At 46.6% G+C, this 22953-nt stretch overlaps 1 protein-coding gene and 1 pseudogene across 1 annotated transcript; both read right to left on the minus strand.

Annotated features, from left to right (window-relative positions):
• Nucleotides 1-8738: 8738 nt before the first annotated feature.
• Nucleotides 8739-9339, minus strand: LOC120844153. The gene is made up of 2 exons (XM_040215778.1): nt 9166-9339; nt 8739-9074 (listed from the first exon to the last, which is right to left on the minus strand). Exons 1-2 carry the CDS (start codon nt 9251-9253, stop codon nt 8797-8799), a joined length of 366 nt encoding a protein of 121 aa, XP_040071712.1. The 5' UTR covers nt 9254-9339; the 3' UTR covers nt 8739-8796.
• Nucleotides 9340-14199: 4860 nt separating this feature from the next.
• LOC121047563 lies at nt 14200-16097 on the minus strand (annotated as a pseudogene).
• Between the last annotated feature and the right edge of the window lie 6856 nt (nt 16098-22953).

The following is a 22953-nucleotide window of genomic DNA, read 5'->3' on the forward strand; positions in this document are numbered from 1 at the left end:
CTTGGCGGAAACCTGACGCAATCCTTGCGATGTGACCCTTTGAAAGGGATACAAAGAGGACACTTCTAATGCCTTTCGCGTATGTTGCAACCAGCAGTGGATGGCGCTGATTTTGGAAGACGCTGGTGGACGTTCCCTGCTAGAAAAAATAGTGTGCTTACAGGAAAAGTTGTTTTAAGAACGTGGCAGGAAAGGAAAGTTGCAAAAAGTAAAAATAGACAAGGATCAGAGCATCACGGCAGCCAGTAGTATATCAACGTCTGCTACGGTTATTTTTGCGTCTGACAAGGAAAAGAAAGCGATGAGCGTGAACGCGTAAGATATACGGCCCTTTCATTTGTTAAATTCTGGTCATCAATTTCCTGTGTAGCTATTGTAATCGTGCATATAGTGTATACACTAAGAATTTTACACTCTTGGTGTAGAGGTGGTGCTCCAGAGACTTACACCCATGAATCCCTTCCTTTCAGCACCCTTTTTAAAACTGAAATAGGGTTGCTGTTGCATGAAACACTTTTCTTGAAAGGTGTAGAAAAGGGTGCTGCGGTGCAATGCTTCAAACATCCTTCAGTTTTGAAGGGTGTTCATTGCACTTAAACTCGCTTTAAACAGCTTTAGTTCAGGTTGTCTTAGTAGTTATGTCAAATAATAATTGCTTGTACCAATGCTTTTTCACCGCCAACACTTTCTCTCCCCGTGTTCCCAGTGAAGATGGTTAGTGGAGAGCTCGTTGGTGCAGGTGCTGCCATGTAGCTCTGGCTCGTGGCGGCACGTGCCACTGTCATTGTCTGTGCTCCCTGTGATCTCAGTCAAGGTGGTGACAGAGATTTTGGGAGGACTCTCTACCGCCAGGTTCTGACACGTAGCTCTGGCTCGGGAAGAGGAAGGGGGGAAAGGAAAGGGGGGGGGGGGGGGGGTTGACGCCGTAGTTACTGCCAAAGTTTGTCATCCCTGTCGAAACGGTGACTGGAATCCGGAGAGGGTTCGCCGCCGCAGCCGGTCGGTTCAGGTTCCGCACGTTCTGTCGTAGTCCTTCCTGGGAATTCGTTCTCCTCATGTTGAGCTTCCAGCAGGAGAAATCCACCGCTGTTGTGTTACATGCCACCACAACAGTCAATCCACAGTAGGCAATGGTTACGCGATCATGTGAGATGTTAGAACATTGTCGGGGACATAGAGGCCGGTCAAAGAGAGAAGCATCTGGCACATCTGCCCGATGTGCCAGATGACCCTTCGGTTGCGAGCCAGTCACGCTACTGATAAAATCCCTGGAATACTGCTCCTGCTCAGGCCAAGCAAGGCACGCTTGCACAGCGAACGAGAAGGCGATGCGAACGGGGCCCGATAACGCTATCGCGTTCCACTCTTAAAAAACCCCTAAAACGAGATTTTTTTTTTTTAATTTTAACAGTCTGGTCGAGGACACGCGTGTCAAAAAATAAATTTTATGCGAAAAAAAAGTTTTAGAGCAATATTGACGGTGAGAAATTTATTTGAAATTCTGTACACGAAGTTCGTGACGTCATGAGTCATTCCTGAATGACCATCTCGGTTGTGTAGGCGAAGCCGCCTCTCCTCCGCGAGCCCGAAATGCCGAGAGAGAAAACAAGTGGAAAGGGAGGTGGCTTCCGACTAAATCGCGTTTGGCGCCGTCAATATTGCTTTAAAAAATTTAAAAAAAAAAAAAAAACTTCGTGTAAAATTAATTTGTGAACACGTGTGTCTGAACCAGACTGTTAAAAAAAAAACCTTTTTTTTTCAGGGGCCCTTTAAAGGCAAAGCTTAAGCGTCTTCCAAATCTTTAGATGACAGTCATAAAATATCAATAAGCAGTAATTACAAAATTTTAACGCGTATAGTTTTTATTCCACGGCTGTACAAAGTTCCTTTGCATTGAATCCTATAGGTCACATTCACAAAATTATTGCTCCTTTTCTTCACAAAAAGATCGCAATGTTCCCGGGTACTGTAATTGCCTGTGTACTATAAGACGCAAATCAATTGTAATTTTGATATTTCCTTGCAAACTTTTTATTCACCGGACGTTTCCTTCATTGACCTGAATCGAACCGTCGTAAAGTCATAACAACCGCATTCCCAAAGGCATTGTGGGAAAGCGACTTTGAATTTGTTAAACTTTTTGTGAGTTATGGGAAGTATTATTTTATTGCTTTATAAATTAAGAAGCGTTGAAACGTTAGCACGTTAATTAAAAAAACAAAAAGCGTTTTTTTTTTTTTAGTAAAGCGTGATTATGTTTAAGCACATCCATTCAAAAAGCTATCCCGCACGGATTTTGAATAACGTATCCGAAGAAATGTTCTCAGATAAGAACATATCGAAGATAAATAACGAGGTAATAAATTATTATGTATATATTCACCTTTAAATATATGTTACTTGTCGCCCTAGATAAAATTATGGTCTCATGTCCCCAACTTTTTTTTTTACCATTACCGCTTTGTGGCCTTCTCTACACGCGCCTCTGCTGGGTTCACTAAAAGGGAAACTAAACAGCAGGAGTCGTAATGTTCTCCGGGGATATTTTTGATGAAAGTTATAAAATATCTATGAGAAGTAATTAAACGTTTGGATACGTGCATTTTTTATTCAAAGGCTCTACAGAGTTTCTTTGCATTGAATCATATGTGCCATATTCACCGAAACGACCAATTTCCGATATACTTTGCAAAAGACCGTCATGTTCCCGAGGACCGTAATTTTCTGCGTATCAGATAACGCAAATCAATTAGAAATTTGAAATTTCCTTGAAAACATTTTATTCCACGAACCTTTCTTTTACAGAACTTAGTAGGTGGGCTTAAGGGTTATTCACACGAGGGAGAAATCCCGGGGATTTCTCCCCGCCACGCGCGCATCACGAGATGAAAACGCCAGGCTTTTGTACATCGCAAAGCCTGACGTTTTCGTCGTGGGATGCGCGTGCCGGGGAGAAATCCCCGGGATTTCTCCCTCGTGTGAATACCCCTTTAAAGGCACCACGACCACGTGCCAGTGAGCATTGCGGAAAAGCGACTTCCAATTTGTTAAACGCATTTTGTTTTATTCCGGTAAATGTTACCACCTTTCATTAAACTTTTAACCCCGTTAAAAACACTTCCACGCAATAAACGAAAAAATATTTTGTAGGATAATAAAGCTATAGTCCTTCTTTGCACATCAATTAAATGAGTCATCTTTCTCGTATTTGGATTAACGTGTCTGTAATAAGACTCCAATGTAAGAATATAAACATGCATGTGGTGGGTCAACGCACGTACGTAGCCAGGGATTTGATTCGGGGGGAGGGGGGGGGGGGGCACCCATGACAAAATGCTTTATGAGGGGTAGGGGGGAGAAGAGGCCCCAGCAAAAGAAAAGATTCCAAGAGGGGGGGACCCCCCCCCCCCCCCCCCCCCCCTCTCTGGAAAAGTGCTTGCGGTGGGTGTATCTGGATGAGACAGATTTTGAGAGCTTGGTGGAGGCGGAGGAGGGTAGGCTGGTTTGCCGAATCTGCACGACGGTTGCGGGTGGTACTGGAGACTCGGGTGTTAGCTAAGAGGGAGGAACTCAAGGTAGATTTTCAGGAGCTCATCATTGAATGGGAAAGAAAGGTGGAGCGCATGGCAAGCGAGCTTAGTGAGATGAGGAGTGGGAGAAGCGGGAGAAGCTTGCTGCTTGAGAGACAGGTAAAGGAGCTCAAGAAGGGGGAAGTGTAGAAGGCTTGGATGGGACAACGTAAGAGGGAGCGTGAGGCTGGGTTGGAGTATAGTCGGTTGCAAGTTAAAGGACCCATGAAACGAATTTTGGGCTGGAGTAGTCAATTTATATTGGGATTTTACTAATAGCACATCGTTCAGTGGACCAAAAGAACAAAGGTAGAAAGTCAGAAGCCTGACTTTCGCTACGAAAATTTGCAAAACATAGCGCACTATTTCGTACCTCCTTCCCTTCGTAAGCTCTCCGCCTTTTCACTGTGATACATCCGCAGACCCCGCAGCGCGTCACCGGGCTACTAGCCACCATAACCGGGCCCCCGCAGCGCGTCACCACGCCCAAGCGCACGTCACACGACACCGGACCTCACTTAATCCCTTTACCCTTAAGCTGACATTGCGGTGGAAGCTACGCGCTTTCCGGACCAATCAGCCGCCTCCCTTTCATCACCTGACCTCATCCTCCGCGGTTCGGTATGCGCGAGAGAGCGGGATCACGTGAAAAATGTGTGGCTGGCCCGACGAGCACGTAGCTTCCACAGCATAGTCAGCTTCGGGGTGAACGGGGTAAGGAAAACAACCAGTCGGAATTTTGGGCGACGGGCTAATCTTCAAGGTGGACAATGGCTGTGTCCGGCTACACAAGCGAAATTCCGAGCAAGAGGGGACTCCCCCCTTTCCGTCTTCTTGAACTGTTTGGTACAATGCGCGATTTATGAGTTGAGGAGGAAAGCTAAACAGGAAAAAGTTGGAAAAGCGTTTCATGACTCCTTTAAGAAGGTAGAAGCTCCTCCCACAAGCGTGATGCGCCGGTTCCAAATCTCTCCGCAGTTGAAAGAAGAGTTCACTGGAAACGCTCACTTGTTCCGCTTCAATGGATAGATATTTAGCTAGTGATGCCAAATTGTCTCCGATCCCACTTTTTAAGAAAGCGACCTTTGTATTCATCGGAGGGGGAACCGAGCCCCTGAAAGCAGCCTTTGTATCCATCAGAGGGGGAACCTGATCCCCGAAAATCGTATTTGTTTCCATCGGAGGGGGAAAACTCTAATCTCCCTCTCGTGGCTTCAACAATGCTAAGTCAAAGTCGAAAGATAAAGCAAATATGTGCAGAAAGGCAAGACCCTCCTCGCTCGTTGGCCGCGACGTCACGGAAACGATGGGACGCTATTGGATGCGGAGGTGGCGGAGGGATATATAATTCCCTTTGAGGTGCATTTGCAGCTACCTTCTTGAGGGGGGAGGCGACAGCTAACTTAGCAGGAACGGCAGTCTCAGAGGAAGGAAGCACTAGTGAATAGGGGAAAGCCAGCGGGGCGGGAGTGGCTCCTAGACCCTACAGGGCCGTAGTCGCACAGGTTGCCAACGGGGCAGTAAAGGACGCGTTGGTAAACCGACAGACACAAAGATAGGTATAGTACAGATAGCTGGAGGGAGTGAACACCGGCAGTCGAAGACTAGGAGGGTACTGGTGGTAGGACATTCGAACGTAAACTGGAGTAAGAACTCTGGGGTAACATGGAGGGAGATAACCTAGTAGTAGTGCATGCGGGACTCGTTGAAAAGGAGGAGCCAGAACCTCGGCAGGCACATATAGGTTGGGGTGCGTCATCTGAACCGACTGCTCAATCTTGTCAACAGTGTTTTTGAGGTATAGGAGAGTACTCAGTTTTGCGTTTATGCCCGTCAGTATGCTCGCAAAGTCGGTGTCTTGACTTTGTTTACACGATGAACCGCTCCGATTTCTTGCTTTTACACAAGTGGGACATCGCCAGTCCTTGCGCAACTTCTCGTTTTTGCTTTCGTCACTCCCGAGCGTTCTCCTAAGTGATACAAGAATTCACATTCGGTGCATGTTATATTCGACACATCTTCCTCTAGTTTTTTCTTACATGTTAAGCAACTCTAACCTGCTTTCCTTGCCCCACTGTACTAAACACACGCACCCGTGTGCTTCCGACAGGGCTGCGGACGGAACGGACTATCTGGGCATAGTCTATCAGTGTTTGGTGTAAATCTACGCGCTTTTGGCTTTACGATGCTAGTAGACTGAGTTTTCTGCGCTGTTGTGGCACGCGGACGCGTAGCTTCAGAACCTGCTTTCCTTGCCCCACTGTACTAAACACACGAACCCATGTGCTTCCGACAGGGCTGCGGACGGAACGGACTATCTGGGCATACTCTATCAGTGTTTGGTGTAAACCTACGCGCTTTTGGCTTTACGATGCTAGTAGACTGAGTTTTCTGCGCCGTTGTGGCACGCGGACGCGTAGCTTCAGAACCTGCTTTCCTTGCCCCACTGTATACTAAACACACGCACCCATGTGCTTCCGACAGGGCTGCGGACGGAACGGACTATCTGGGCATAGTCTATCAGTGTTTGGTGTAAATCTACGCGCTTTTGGCTTTACGATGCTAGTAGACTGAGTTTTCTGCGCCGTTGTGGCACGCGGACGCGCATCCCCGTTAGACATTTCAACACTCACACGCATTCAATGTAAAATCAACGCGATGGCAGGAGTGGCAGCAGCAGCAGAAACAAAACGAAATTTTTTGAAAGTCAACCAACCAACCTGTAAGGGGTATGGCACGTAGATTAGCGTCCTAATGCGTACGCTGCCGCCGCTACTGCCCAAGTGCCGCAATCCGCTGCTCGCAGTCGTCTTGTATCCTGTCCGGAAGGCCAGATGTCATTGCGTAGAACGTTTTTTCGACGTTGCCTGTTCTATAAACCGTATCACTATCAGTCTTTACGTGAAAATTTCTAGACATTGCCTAACTATTACTCTTCCCGTGTGGACCAACTGGAACCACATTCCAGCAGATATCGCAACTATACCCGATTATTTTCTTCTTCGCCAATCTCTGTTTAAATCTCTGTGCGAAAAGCCAACATGAGCCATTTGCTTTTGTTCATTTTGTTTGTAGCAGATGTAGCTTTCAGTTTTTGCCAATCAGAGTGTACTTTTTAATGTTTGTATTCCTCGCCGCATATTTTTGTTTTGTCGTTTTATTTTTGTTTGTTCTACCCCTCCCCTCTACAATGCTTTGGCTCTTGAGGACATGTACAATAAATAAATAAATAAAATGCTACAGTCGCAAGACGCCATTGAATTCTTGCCTTGAACACAGCACCTAGCTACACCGTAGCAGCTCACATCTGTCTCCAGTGTGAACGGTCGGTTAGAGTTTGGGTGCTTCAAATATGCTGTCAACTATAGCCTTGGATAGGTGTCGGAACACATTTCGTGTTCCGCCACATTTTTGCGCTGACGGGTAGAAAGTTATTTTCACAAACACACACACACACACACACACACACCCACAAACTCACGTGCACACACGCACATGCACACATAAACACACCCGCACACACGAAAATATGCATATGCACCAAACGTACGCACGCTCACACAAATTTATAGGCATCCACACAGACACAAGCACGCATACAAAAATAGCATCTTTATAGTTTATCACCGGACATAAAGTATCCCCAGAACACCTTTCTTTGCAGCGTGCGAGATAGTAATAAAGTCCTTCTTTCCTATATGTACAGAAGAGGTGGAAGCCCGTCAGTGCCCAAAACAAAGTATAACTTTATAGTTTATCACCGGACATAAAGTATCCCCAGAACACCTTTCTTTGCAGCGTGCGAGATAGTAATAAAGTCCTTCTTTCCTATATGTACAGAAGAGGTGGAAGCCCGTCAGTGCCCAAAACAAAGTATAACTTTATAGTTTATCACCGGACATAAAGTATCCCCAGAACACCTTTCTTTGCAGCGTGCGAGATAGTAATAAAGTCCTTCTTTCCTATATGTACAGAAGAGGTGGAAGCCCGTCAGTGCCCAAAACAAAGTATAACTTTATAGTTTATCACCGGACATAAAGTATCCCCAGAACACCTTTCTTTGCAGCGTGCGAGATAGTAATAAAGTCCTTCTTTCCTATATGTACAGAAGAGGTGGAAGCCCGTCAGTGCCCAAAACAAAGTATAACTTTATAGTTTATCACCGGACATAAAGTATCCCCAGAACACCTTTCTTTGCAGCGTGCGAGATAGTAATAAAGTCCTTCTTTCCTATATGTACAGAAGAGGTGGAAGCCCGTCAGTGCCCAAAACAAAGTATAACTTTATAGTTTATCACCGGACATAAAGTATCCCCAGAACACCTTTCTTTGCAGCGTGCGAGATAGTAATAAAGTCCTTCTTTCCTATATGTACAGAAGAGGTGGAAGCCCGTCAGTGCCCAAAACAAAGTATAACTTTATAGTTTATCACCGGACATAAAGTATCCCCAGAACACCTTTCTTTGCAGCGTGCGAGATAGTAATAAAGTCCTTCTTTCCTATATGTACAGAAGAGGTGGAAGCCCGTCAGTGCCCAAAACAAAGTATAACTTTATAGTTTATCACCGGACATAAAGTATCCCCAGAACACCTTTCTTTGCAGCGTGCGAGATAGTAATAAAGTCCTTCTTTCCTATATGTACAGAAGAGGTGGAAGCCCGTCAGTGCCCAAAACAAAGTATAACTTTATAGTTTATCACCGGACATAAAGTATCCCCAGAACACCTTTCTTTGCAGCGTGCGAGATAGTAATAAAGTCCTTCTTTCCTATATGTACAGAAGAGGTGGAAGCCCGTCAGTGCCCAAAACAAAGTATAACTTTATAGTTTATCACCGGACATAAAGTATCCCCAGAACACCTTTCTTTGCAGCGTGCGAGATAGTAATAAAGTCCTTCTTTCCTATATGTACAGAAGAGGTGGAAGCCCGTCAGTGCCCAAAACAAAGTATAACTTTATAGTTTATCACCGGACATAAAGTATCCCCAGAACACCTTTCTTTGCAGCGTGCGAGATAGTAATAAAGTCCTTCTTTCCTATATGTACAGAAGAGGTGGAAGCCCGTCAGTGCCCAAAACAAAGTATAACTTTATAGTTTATCACCGGACATAAAGTATACCCAGAACACCTTTCTTTGCAGCGTGCGAGATAGTAATAAAGTATTTCTTTCCTATATGTACAGAAGAGGTGGAAGCCCGTCAGTGCCCAAAACAAAGTATAACTATCCTGCTAGGATGGTAGTCCGCACACGTCCTTGTGGTTCCTAAGCGCGGTGCAGTACCACTCGAGTTCGCCGAGCATCTTGTTGATTCCCCTGGCGAACTCCTCGTCGAGCAGGGTGCCGTCCTCGGAAAGCGACTTTTGTATCTTGGCATTGACGCTACTAAAGGGCAGCGTGATCATGCCGAGCTGTCCCAGGAAACTCCGCAACTGCGCCGCAGCCACCAGGCCTGCCCCGTTGCCGACGCTGTAGGCGACCACGCCGCACGGCTTGTGGCGGTACGAATCTGGAGGGAACTGGTCCATAGCGCTGGCGAGGGTGGGGGAGATGCAGCGGTTGTACTCGGGGCAGAGTACCACATAGGCGTCGGCCGCTACCACGTGCTCGTGCAGCGCTGCCAGCCACTGCGGAAGCGTCTCGTCCGGGCCGTGGAAGTGGACCGGCTTCCGCACCTGCGGGGGACATCGGTGGCCAAGGTTGTTAGCGCACTGCAGCTCGGAACACGTGGAGCAAAAGCTTGCGCAGCAGGACCCTATTGGGGAGGAGGAGCGACCGTGACGCCCCAAGCGGTTAACTTTAGAATTACACGGATGGGGACAACAAATACAGTGATTCAGCGCTCGGTCGACATATCCGAACGCGGCGTCAGCGTTCGGCTGGAGTTCGTGTTCTCCGGTGAGGGGGTGGAGGGGCTCTTTTGTTTCCACTCCGGCCTGCATGAACAATGCAGCATGCACGGTCCCAGCTCAGCACAAAAGCCGAAGTGGGTCAAGCTCGCATTCTCTGAGAATAGATCCGGTACTTAACGTCGCTTCGTCGATTGTATTTTTTTACATTAAACTGTGCCCCGCGCTCTATTAGCCACGAGAGCGAACACAAGCGTCGCTGCGGTCGCCGCGCCCTGATTGGGGGAGGTGTACCGTGACGTCAGGGGGAGGACTCCGCTCCGCGATCTCGCATCGGCTCGCTTCCCAACACCGGTTTCCTGGTTTGGCGTTGTGTGCCGCAAGCTGTTCGAGGAGCTGGACTTCGTTTACCCGGTGTACAAGACGTTGAGTTAGGCCGATATTGACGTACCTCCGTACATTTTATAAGCCTGTTTGTCCCTTTTACTATTAAAATTAGGTTACAAATCCTGAAAGCTATCGGCGGAGGCAATTCCGCCGATGAACCTCCCCGTCCGTCCACACGACACAAGGCAATCTTGCGAAGGGTCGGTGAAGCGGTGGCGCAAGTGTTTCAGACGCTGGAATTCTGTTCCTTGCATGTTCATGATTTAGGACGATATTACATCCCGCTTTCAAGGCATTTGAAGTGGCATTTATATCATGGGCCTTTAATCGGTCGGCAAATTAGCTCGCGACCCCGACTTTGCGCTGCCACTCATGCATGCGCTGGTTCGCAAATGTTTTAAAGGCCCTGCGTCTGATGATCTTGGAAGTGCTCGTGGAACAGGGTTGTTTTACATAAATGTAGCTTCTTCGTGAATTAATTATATAGTTTATACACGTATGCAGGCATATTTTTTAGAAGATGCACAATTACTGGAAATCAGTTTGTATGGTAGCATTCAAAGACGGCCGAATTGCCCCCAGTTGCCTGTATGATATGTATTGAACTGCCCAAAATATGTACAGCAATAGTGCCGTAATTTAGAATGTTTATACTTTTTCCTGACTTTCTTTATTCCAGTCTTGGGTATTCGAAAAATACACCGTTTAGTCTGAATTGTCATTTCCAATTAAAAGAGACACTGCCGCAGGTCCCCAAAAGCTTCCTCAGCCTCCAAACTCCCTACAGCTGGACTATCTGACAACAGAGGAAAACAACAGTAAAAGCAAGCATTCGAACGTCTGTCCAGTTGTAGATCTACAACTTGATGCATCACTAGTAGCAGAAAATGTGGAACCTGTGAAGGGCGACAGTCTGCGTGAGAAAAGCTTCTGGTATTTGAGCTTCAGGACAATTTGATTTAAGTAAAATCTCAATTTAAGGGCTTAAGGGACTATTAACGAGCTAGACACCTTCGCTTACGTTTGTTATACATTACTTGAGGGTTAATATAAACAAGTCCACAGATACCACCTGTGTAGTCCATTGAGATACGATCCAAATCCAGCAAAGGTCAAATGCGAGCAATGTATATATTAAATGTTCCTTTTTCTTTTTTACTTTGCTCCTGCACTTGGGCTGTCTTACTTGTGATTCTCTCCCCATGGCCCAGACTGTATTTAGCATGTTGCTCGAGCAGCATGCAGCTTTTCTGCTTAGGCGATCTTGTTTAAAAACAGATACAAAAAAAAATGAAAGCCGTTTACAACTCCCTGTAACGCCGAATTAGAGCGCAGCTCTTGAGGAGGAGGAGGGAAGGGTACTGGGGGGGGTGGGTCAAGTGACCTCGGGGGGCGGGAAGTCACGTGACCTTGTGGGAGTCACGTGACCTTGGGGCGTCACGTGACGTCGGGGGGTCACGTGACCTGGGGCCACGTGACGATGCCGATGACGTCATCAGTGACGTCACTGATGACGCCATCAGTGATGATGATGATGCGGATGCCGGTGACGTCATCAGTGACGTCACTGATGACGTCATCAGTGATGATGACGATGACGATGCGGGTGCCGGTGACGTCATCAGTGACGTCACTGATGACGTCATCAGTGGCTATGACGTCAACGGGGGGTCACGTGACCTCGGGGGGTATCCCCAGGTCACGTGACCCCCCCGGGGGTCACGTGACCTGGGTAGCCATCGTGACCCTCGTGAGGGTAACCCTAGTAACCCTTGTGAGGGCAACTCTCGTGACCCTCGTGAGGGTAACTCTCGTGACCCTCGTGAGGGTAACTCTCGTGACCCTCGTGAGGGTAACTCTCATAACCCTCGTAACCCTCGTGAGGGTAACCCTCGTGAAGGTAACCCTTTTGAGGGTAACTAACCCTCGTAACCCTCGTGAGGGTTACGAGGGTAAGTAACCCTCGTGGAGGGTAACCCTCGTGAAGGTAACCCTTTGGAGGGTAACTAACCCTCGTATCCCTCGTGAGGGTTACGAGGGTAAGTAACCCTCGTGAGGGTAACCCTCGTGAAGGTAACCCTTTTGAGGGTAACTAACCCTCGTAACCCTCGTGAGGGTTACGAGGGTAAATAACCCTCGTGGCCCTCGTGAGGGTTACGAGGGTAAATAACCCTCGTGGCCCTCGTGATCCTCGTGAGGGTAACCCTCATGAGATTAACCCTCGTAACCCTCGTAACCCTCACGAGGGTTACGAGAGTTGCGGTTACGCCGACGCCGACGCCGACGCCGACGCCGACGCCGCTCAAGCCGGGAACGGGCCCCTAAGAGCTGCGCTCTAAAAAAAATAGTACACATAACCTGCCAATTCTTTCAGACTATCAGCAGCATTGATTGTGCGAGATATAAATCTATTGTGAAGCTCCTGCCATTGTGGCCATATTTCTTTATTTTCATATACCAGCTGTGATTCATGCGTTGCCTGCCCTGTCAACAGTTTCGCCTGTAGCTACAGGCCACACCTCAATAAAGGCACATATGAAAATTTACACTTCCTGCGAAAAACACGCAAAAAAGATTAAATACAAACGAGCGCGCCGACAGCTAGCGTCGTCAGCCTCCAGGCCGAGCGGGGCGAGTCGGGGAAAAATTCCCTCCTCGCCGTGGCGTCACCCCGGTTTGCCGTAAGGAGGCGCCACGCGACCTTCTCGGGGCTGATTGTAGAAGATGACATGGACATGCCCATAAGGCCTGTGGGCATGTGCACAGGCCTTGTGTTGAGTAAACACCGAGGTGTGGGGAAACAAACGGGTCAGATATACGAGAAAAGAGTCAAAGTACAGGCTAGCTGGTGGAAGTCAACCATTTCGTCGTTTACCCTGAGACTGGTTTTTTTTTTAAGAGACCTGTCTGTTTTTTCTGTTACTTCTGCTCTTCACAAAAAACCCCAGTCTCAGGGTAAACGACGAAATGGGTCAGATATCTCCCCGACACGCGGAGCGGCTCTGTTTATTAACACGGCCAGAAGGCCGCGCATGCGCGGAAGCTATGTGGGCAAAAGCGGCGCGGCTCTCCGTGTTTTCGGCATTGCGTTGTGTGGCGTGCGCTCGTTCTTGACGCTAAAGCGCGAAACACATGTACGACGAAACCGTCCGATCCGACGTCCGACCGCGCAATACGACGGTCGGAGGCGAGGGTTTTCAACGCTCTCCGATGCTACGAAAACTCTCTCCCCCCAAGGTCATTCCGGCAATTTGCCCAAATTAAAAAAAAAAAAAAGTCACGCAATGAGTACGAAAAAAATCGTACTCATTGCGTGACTTTTTTTTTTTTTTAATTTGGGCACATATTTGTTTTAAAGGTTCTCCTTTTTTATTTTATTTTCCGGATTACTGAAATAAGCTCGACGCGTTGTTTAGGTGAAACAGGCACGTAGACTGGTTTTATTGTGCCGTGGGGAGCAAATATCAAAAATAGCAAACACAATAAATCGCCAATTAATAAAAATATATTGATTGATTAATCTGTAAAAAGGTAAACAAAATAACAACAAAACAAAAACATTTTTTTTTTAATTATTTTGCGTTGCTTACACAGTAAAACAACCTATTGTGTTTGTGTTTTCCTAAGTAAAAATAAATTCATGCAACGATAAAAAAAATAAAAAAAAACTGCTAATTTGATTATGGCCGTAGTGCATACGTCTTGCCCCAAAAAGATGCAAACTTGATTAACCGTTATTTTGACTACGCGGAGGCTGAGCCCGATCTGAAAGTCCATGAATCCGAATCCGAACCTTACCGACGAAACTTCCCATTCAACACCCATGTTAGACATCCTTAGCGATACGGAACCCGTTACTGAAAACGTGCAATAACTTTACGTTGGTGTAAATTATTATAGGACACAAGAGCTATCCTGCTACTTGTCCACATATTTCAATTGGGGTGCATTTCGAAACATCCCATTCGAAGAAGCTTTTTCAGGGATATGCGGTGTCCAAGCCATCGACACCTCAAAGTGTCTCCATTTGAATTTTTTTTTTTTCTCGGAGGAAGAAACACGAAAGATGTAACGAGAACGGACAAAATGCGCCGACCTCAATCGAAAAGCACGTTTTGAGATGATTCAAAGAGTTCAAACGAGAAGGTCGAGACAAGAACAGGCTCGAATGAAAACCGTCCTTCATATGATATGGTTCGATCATGTTAGCTCAGCGGAATTACCTGCGTCTTTTCACATATCGCGTTAGCACATAAACAAACTCGTTATTCGCAAAAAAAAAAAAAATAATAAATAAAAAAAGCTTTTTATGATTACGGTTTTTGCAGGATCTCCGCAGAGCCGTCCTACGGGCGGCTCTGCAGGGAAGCCAGGAATTGATTACTGTGTGAAGTGTGGTTATGGTAAAAAGGGTATATGCTTACTTGTCAGATGCTCTTCTGATGGAAAGGTCCACACGTTGCGACGCACCTCACAAGTGTGCTGTTTCAAATTCGCGTCGTAAATTAGTTTCTCTAAGTAAAAGCGCAGATCTTCCTCGTCCTGACTTGGAGGGATGTAGTCTTCTATATTCTGTAAAATGATATACAGGCGATAACACGATATCATTTCATAGTAACAAAGAGTGTTTATGGTATAAATTTCATGCAAAAAAAAAGCGTTATGCGGAAATGTGACGAGAAAACGTTACACACAGCTGGGCCAAGAAAACTTAAACCATGCACAACCCATAGCAGGCAATACTTTAGCATCTAAAGTATATAGAAGGCATACTTAGTCTTAATTTATCATGTGCAATGCGATCAGGCGCAATTAATCACAATAAGCGAGACTTTTCAAGCGGAAATTTAAGCCCGGACCGTGCGATCCGCAGCCCGACGCCTTTGCTCGGCACGAGTAGGAGGTGAAGGTAAGCGCAAGCAGCTACCGATTACTCATGGAAGCCTGTGGTAGCAGGAGACCTGGGCGCTAGTAGGAGCAAGCGTAGCAGGCTCCCGAATGACCAAGCGTAAGTAACGACTTCGCACAGCAGCCAATAGATAGCGTAGCAGCCTCCCTTCTCGCGATTGCATCACTTACCGCAGGGGGCTGTTCGCATTTCACGAGCATGAATGACTCAAGGAGCTAAAGGTATCGTCGGAAGAAGGAAAACTCATGCAAACGCCTAATTAAGGCATACTCCTCACACAATCCTTTATAAATTTAGACTTGTCTTGACCATTCGATAAACTCGCGGAGCACATGAGTATATATTTGTCACTTACGCAACACATTAGAAACTGTGCACACAGCTCCCCATAAGCAAGCAGGCATAACAAACCATAATGCAATCATAACGCACGCCTGGCACTTGCCTCCCCCCCCCCTCCCCCCCCCCCCCCCGAAATTCTCCATTTTACTGGGGCCTCCTCTCCCCCCAACTCTCATACAAAATTTTGTCATGGGCGCCCCCCCCCCCCCCTTCCCCAATAAAAATCCTGGCTACGTGCTCCCTTTATTGATAAGAGGCACGACAAATTTCGTGCTCCCCTTATTGATAAGAATTATCAATACATTTCTGCAATTTATTAAACTCGTTGGTTGCGTGGCAGGCCTCCCTGCAAACTGTAATCTGTCCAAGGCATCGTGACGACATCGTGCAGATATTGCAGAAATCTTGCTTACCGTGATATGCGACCGCCAGCGATCCATGCGTGCGAACTCACGCCACAGTGCGTAAACCGGGGTCCGGGCACAGAACTGCAGCAGACATTCGCCATCTGGAGCCAGCAGGCGGGCAATATTCGCGAACGCCGTTCGTTGGTCCTTGATCCAATGAAGACAGTAGAACGAGTAAACACGGTCGAACGTTCCGTGAGTCTGCAAGAACCGCGACACATCGTGCGCTATGTTCAGTGTCTCGTAAGTGATGTGTGAATGGTCGAAATGGCGTCTGGCGTAGTCGATCATGGTTGCTGAAGCATCCGTGCCAACCAGTCTTCGACAGGGGAAGCATCGAGGCATCAAGACTTCGCGCGTGAAGTCACCGATGGCGCAACCGATGTCCAGAAACTGCTGGTATTCGCCTGGTGGTCTTCTGAAGGCTGTGTTGAGTAGATCAAGTACATGGATGTTGTCTCGTCTTTGTAAAGCGTTAGCGGCAACGTATAAAGCTCTGGCTCCAGTCTGGGTCCCGTTGAAAAAACACCGGAGTTGCTGGAATCGCGAATTAGCTGCGACCTTGAAGAACCATTGATGGCTTGCTGAAGTTGCTTGAGTTGACTCGCCACTCGATTTGATCGAAAACCACGCAACATCTTGGCGGAAACCTGACGCAATCCTTGCGATGTGACCCTTTGAAAGGGATACAAAGAGGACACTTCTAATGCCTTTCGCGTATGTTGCAACCAGCAGTGGATGGCGCTGATTTTGGAAGACGCTGGTGGACGTTCCCTGCTAGAAAAAATAGTGTGCTTACAGGAAAAGTTGTTTTAAGAACGTGGCAGGAAAGGAAAGTTGCAAAAAGTAAAAATAGACAAGGATCAGAGCATCACGGCAGCCAGTAGTATATCAACGTCTGCTACGGTTATTTTTGCGTCTGACAAGGAAAAGAAAGCGATGAGCGTGAACGCGTAAGATATACGGCCCTTTCATTTGTTAAATTCTGGTCATCAATTTCCTGTGTAGCTATTGTAATCGTGCATATAGTGTATACACTAAGAATTTTACACTCTTGGTGTAGAGGTGGTGCTCCAGAGACTTACACCCATGAATCCCTTCCTTTCAGCACCCTTTTTAAAACTGAAATAGGGTTGCTGTTGCATGAAACACTTTTCTTGAAAGGTGTAGAAAAGGGTGCTGCGGTGCAATGCTTCAAACATCCTTCAGTTTTGAAGGGTGTTCATTGCACTTAAACTCGCTTTAAACAGCTTTAGTTCAGGTTGTCTTAGTAGTTATGTCAAATAATAATTGCTTGTACCAATGCTTTTTCACCGCCAACACTTTCTCTCCCCGTGTTCCCAGTGAAGATGGTTAGTGGAGAGCTCGTTGGTGCAGGTGCTGCCATGTAGCTCTGGCTCGTGGCGGCACGTGCCACTGTCATTGTCTGTGCTCCCTGTGATCTCAGTCAAGGTGGTGACAGAGATTTTGGGAGGACTCTCTACCGCCAGGTTCTGACACGTAGCTCTGGCTCGGGAAGAGGAAGGGGGGAAAGGAAAGGGGGGGGGGGGGGGGTTGACGCCGTAGTTACTGCCAAAGTTTGTCATCCCTGTCGAAACGGTGACTGGAATCCGGAGAGGGTTCGCCGCCGCAGCCGGTCGGTTCAGGTTCCGCACGTTCTGTCGTAGTCCTTCCTGGGAATTCGTTCTCCTCATGTTGAGCTTCCAGCAGGAGAAATCCACCGCTGTTGTGTTACATGCCACCACAACAGTCAATCCACAGTAGGCAATGGTTACGCGATCATGTGAGATGTTAGAACATTGTCGGGGACATAGAGGCCGGTCAAAGAGAGAAGCATCTGGCACATCTGCCCGATGTGCCAGATGACCCTTCGGTTGCGAGCCAGTCACGCTACTGATAAAATCCCTGGAATACTGCTCCTGCTCAGGCCAAGCAAGGCACGCTTGCACAGCGAACGAGAAGGCGATGCGAACGGGGCCCGATAACGCTATCGCGTTCCACTCTTAAAAAACCCCTAAAACGAGATTTTTTTTTTTTAATTTTAACAGTCTGGTCGAGGACACGCGTGTCAAAAAATAAATTTTATGCGAAAAAAAAGTTTTAGAGCAATATTGACGGTGAGAAATTTATTTGAAATTCTGTACACGAAGTTCGTGACGTCATGAGTCATTCCTGAATGACCATCTCGGTTGTGTAGGCGAAGCCGCCTCTCCTCCGCGAGCCCGAAATGCCGAGAGAGAAAACAAGTGGAAAGGGAGGTGGCTTCCGACTAAATCGCGTTTGGCGCCGTCAATATTGCTTTAAAAAATTAAAAAAAAAAAAAAACTTCGTGTAAAATTAATTTGTGAACACGTGTGTCTGAACCAGACTGTTAAAAAAAAAACCTTTTTTTTTCAGGGGCCCTTTAAAGGCAAAGCTTAAGCGTCTTCCAAATCTTTAGATGACAGTCATAAAATATCAATAAGCAGTAATTACAAAATTTTAACGCGTATAGTTTTTATTCCACGGCTGTACAAAGTTCCTTTGCATTGAATCCTATAGGTCACATTCACAAAATTATTGCTCCTTTTCTTCACAAAAAGATCGCAATGTTCCCGGGTACTGTAATTGCCTGTGTACTATAAGACGCAAATCAATTGTAATTTTGATATTTCCTTGCAAACTTTTTATTCACCGGACGTTTCCTTCATTGACCTGAATCGAACCGTCGTAAAGTCATAACAACCGCATTCCCAAAGGCATTGTGGGAAAGCGACTTTGAATTTGTTAAACTTTTTGTGAGTTATGGGAAGTATTATTTTATTGCTTTATAAATTAAGAAGCGTTGAAACGTTAGCACGTTAATTAAAAAAACAAAAAGCGTTTTTTTTTTTTTAGTAAAGCGTGATTATGTTTAAGCACATCCATTCAAAAAGCTATCCCGCACGGATTTTGAATAACGTATCCGAAGAAATGTTCTCAGATAAGAACATATCGAAGATAAATAACGAGGTAATAAATTATTATGTATATATTCACCTTTAAATATATGTTACTTGTCGCCCTAGATAAAATTATGGTCTCATGTCCCCAACTTTTTTTTTTACCATTACCGCTTTGTGGCCTTCTCTACACGCGCCTCTGCTGGGTTCACTAAAAGGGAAACTAAACAGCAGGAGTCGTAATGTTCTCCGGGGATATTTTTGATGAAAGTTATAAAATATCTATGAGAAGTAATTAAACGTTTGGATACGTGCATTTTTTATTCAAAGGCTCTACAGAGTTTCTTTGCATTGAATCATATGTGCCATATTCACCGAAACGACCAATTTCCGATATACTTTGCAAAAGACCGTCATGTTCCCGAGGACCGTAATTTTCTGCGTATCAGATAACGCAAATCAATTAGAAATTTGAAATTTCCTTGAAAACATTTTATTCCACGAACCTTTCTTTTACAGAACTTAGTAGGTGGGCTTAAGGGTTATTCACACGAGGGAGAAATCCCGGGGATTTCTCCCCGCCACGCGCGCATCACGAGATGAAAACGCCAGGCTTTTGTACATCGCAAAGCCTGACGTTTTCGTCGTGGGATGCGCGTGCCGGGGAGAAATCCCCGGGATTTCTCCCTCGTGTGAATACCCCTTTAAAGGCACCACGACCACGTGCCAGTGAGCATTGCGGAAAAGCGACTTCCAATTTGTTAAACGCATTTTGTTTTATTCCGGTAAATGTTACCACCTTTCATTAAACTTTTAACCCCGTTAAAAACACTTCCACGCAATAAACGAAAAAATATTTTGTAGGATAATAAAGCTATAGTCCTTCTTTGCACATCAATTAAATGAGTCATCTTTCTCGTATTTGGATTAACGTGTCTGTAATAAGACTCCAATGTAAGAATATAAACATGCATGTGGTGGGTCAACGCACGTACGTAGCCAGGGATTTGATTCGGGGGGAGGGGGGGGGGGCACCCATGACAAAATGCTTTATGAGGGGTAGGGGGGAGAAGAGGCCCCAGCAAAAGAAAAGATTCCAAGAGGGGGGGACCCCCCCCCCCCCCCCCCCCTCTCTGGAAAAGTGCTTGCGGTGGGTGTATCTGGATGAGACAGATTTTGAGAGCTTGGTGGAGGCGGAGGAGGGTAGGCTGGTTTGCCGAATCTGCACGACGGTTGCGGGTGGTACTGGAGACTCGGGTGTTAGCTAAGAGGGAGGAACTCAAGGTAGATTTTCAGGAGCTCATCATTGAATGGGAAAGAAAGGTGGAGCGCATGGCAAGCGAGCTTAGTGAGATGAGGAGTGGGAGAAGCGGGAGAAGCTTGCTGCTTGAGAGACAGGTAAAGGAGCTCAAGAAGGGGGAAGTGTAGAAGGCTTGGATGGGGCAACGTAAGAGGGAGCGTGAGGCTGGGTTGGAGTATAGTCGGTTGCAAGTTAAAGGACCCATGAAACGAATTTTGGGCTGGAGTAGTCAATTTATATTGGGATTTTACTAATAGCACATCGTTCAGTGGACCAAAAGAACAAAGGTAGAAAGTCAGAAGCCTGACTTTCGCTACGAAAATTTGCAAAACATAGCGCACTATTTCGTACCTCCTTCCCTTCGTAAGCTCTCCGCCTTTTCACTGTGATACATCCGCAGACCCCGCAGCGCGTCACCGGGCTACTAGCCACCATAACCGGGCCCCCGCAGCGCGTCACCACGCCCAAGCGCACGTCACACGACACCGGACCTCACTTAATCCCTTTACCCTTAAGCTGACATTGCGGTGGAAGCTACGCGCTTTCCGGACCAATCAGCCGCCTCCCTTTCATCACCTGACCTCATCCTCCGCGGGTCGGTATGCGCGAGAGGGCGTGATCACGTGAAAAATGTGTGGCTGGCCCGACGAGCACGTAGCTTCCACAGCACTGTCAGCTTCGGGGTGAACGGGGTAAGGAAAACAACCAGTCGGAATTTTGGGCGACGGGCTAATCTTCAAGGGGGACAATGGCTGTGTCCGTCTACACAAGCGAGATTCCGAGCAAGAGGGGACTCCTCCCTTTCCGTCTTCTTGAACTGTTTGGTACAATGCGCGATTTATGAGTTGAGGAGGAAAGCTAAACAGGAAAAAGTTGGAAAAGCGTTTCATGACTCCTTTAAAGGGGCACTGACACCCCAAAGGTCGTATTTATTTTTATTGTCTAAAACGATGCAAGTTGCAGTCATAGACACGCAAAAAAAAACCGCATCGCGAAAAAAAATTTTCCCGCGCGCGCGCGCGCGCCTTTTTATTTTTGGCGTTTGATTTTCCCGCCTCTCGCCTCCTCGCTTCTTTTGATCGGTGACGTCAAGAATCATGAAATTTAGAAGCTTTGTAGGCGACATCTCTATAACATTTAATTACGGCAATCCTAAAACATGCTTTTTAACGCAATTGCGAACGCACTACGGCCCTTCTTTTTGAAATACCAAAAATCGGGAGTCCGTTGTGGTGCCGTCTCCTGGATTTGTATCCTCCAACGGAAAACAGGCGACACCGCTCAAAACCGGTCCGCCGCAACGCCGCCGCTCACTCCTTTCCTCCTCGCTTTGGGTCGCCATGGCAACAGCAGGGAGTGGTGAAAGAAAGGGGACTCTCAGGTCTCCGCAATTTTTGACGTCAAGGCACCGGCGCCGATCGCGCGGGAACTTCAAATTCGGCATTTGGAAATTGTTTTTTTACTTCACAAATACTGAATTCCCGAATTTCAAATTTTGAGGGTAATGTCCCGGCATCGTTTTCAATCGTTTCGGATAATAAAAGAAATATGACTTTGATGTGTCAGTGCCCCTTTAAGAAGGTAGAAGCTCCTCCCACAAGCGTGATGCGCCGGTTTCAAATCTCTCCGCAGTTGAAAGAAGAGTTCACTGGAAACGCTCACTTGTTCCGCTTCAATAGATGGATATTTAGCTAGTGATGCCAAATTGTCTCCGATCCCACTTTTTAAGAAAGCGACCTTTGTATTCATCGGAGGGGGAACCGAGCCCCTGAAAGCAGCCTTTGTATGCATCAGAGGGGGAACCTGATCCCCGAAAATCGTATTTGTTTCCATCGGAGGGGAAAACTCTAATCTCCCTCTCGTGGCTTCAACAATGCTAAGTCAAAGTCGAAAGATAAAGCAAATATGTGCAGAAAGGCAAGACCCCCCTCGCTCGTTGGCCGCGACGTCACGGAAACGATGGGACGCTATTGGATGCGGAGGTTGCGGAGGGATATATAATTCCCAGTCCTTGCGCAACTTCTCGTTTTTGCTTTCGTCACTCCCGAGCGTTCTCCTAAGTGATACAAGAATTCACATTCGGTGCATGTTATATTCGACACATCTTCCTCTAGTTTTTTCTTACATGTTAAGCAACTCTTATCATCCCCGTTAGACATTTCAACACTCACACGCATTCAATGTAAAATCAACGCGATGGCAGGAGCGGCAGCAGCAGCAGAAACAAAACGAAATTTTTTGAAAGTCAACCAACCAACCTGTAAGGGGTATGGCACGTAGATTAGCGTCCTAATGCGTACGCTGCCGCCGCTACTGCCCAAGTGCCGCAATCCGCTGCTCGCAGTCGTCTTGTATCCTGTCCGGAAGGCCAGATGTCATTGCGTAGAACGTTTTTTCGACGTTGCCTGTTCTATAAACCGTATCACTATCAGTCTTTACGTGACCATTTCTAGACATTGCTTAATTATTACTCTTCCCGTGTGGACCAACTGGAACCACCTTCCAGCAGATATCGCAACTATACCCGATTATTTTCTTCTTCGCCAATCTCTGTTTAAATCTCTGTGCGAAAAGCCAACATGAGCCATTTGCTTTTGTTCATTTTGTTTGTAGCAGATGTAGCTTTCAGTTTTTGCCAATCAGAGTTTACTTTTTAATGTTTGTATTCCTCGCCGCATATGTTTTGTCGTTCTATTTTTGTTTGTTCTACCCCTCCCCTCTACAATGCTTTGGCTCTTGAGGACATGTACAATAAATAAATAAATAAAATGCTACGGTCGCAAGATGCCATTGAATTCTTGCCTTGAACACAGCACCTAGCTACACCGTAGCAGCTCACATCTAGGCTCCAGTGCGAACGGTCGGTTAGAGTTTGGGTGCTTCAAATATGCTGTCAACTATAGCCTTGGATAGGTGTCGGAACACATTTCGTGTTCCGCCACATTTTTGCGCTGACGGGTAGAAAGTTATGTTCACAAACACACACACACACACACACCAACACCCACAAACTCACGTGCACACACGCACATGCACACATAAACACACCCGCACACACGAAAATATGCATATGCACCAAACGTACGCACGCCCACACAAATTTATAGGCATCCACACAGACACAAGCACGCATACAAAAATAGCATCTTTATAGTTTATCACCGGGCATAAAGTATCCCCAGAACGCTTTTCTTTGCAGCTTGCGAGAATAGTAATAAAGTCCTCCTTTCATATGTACAGAAGAGGTGGAAGCCCATCAGTGCCCGAAACAAA

The sequence above is a fragment of the Ixodes scapularis genome, unplaced genomic scaffold (genome assembly GCF_016920785.2).
Source record: "Ixodes scapularis isolate PalLabHiFi unplaced genomic scaffold, ASM1692078v2 PGA_scaffold5__190_contigs__length_132052651, whole genome shotgun sequence".
Taxonomy (NCBI): Eukaryota; Metazoa; Arthropoda; class Arachnida; order Ixodida; family Ixodidae; genus Ixodes; species Ixodes scapularis.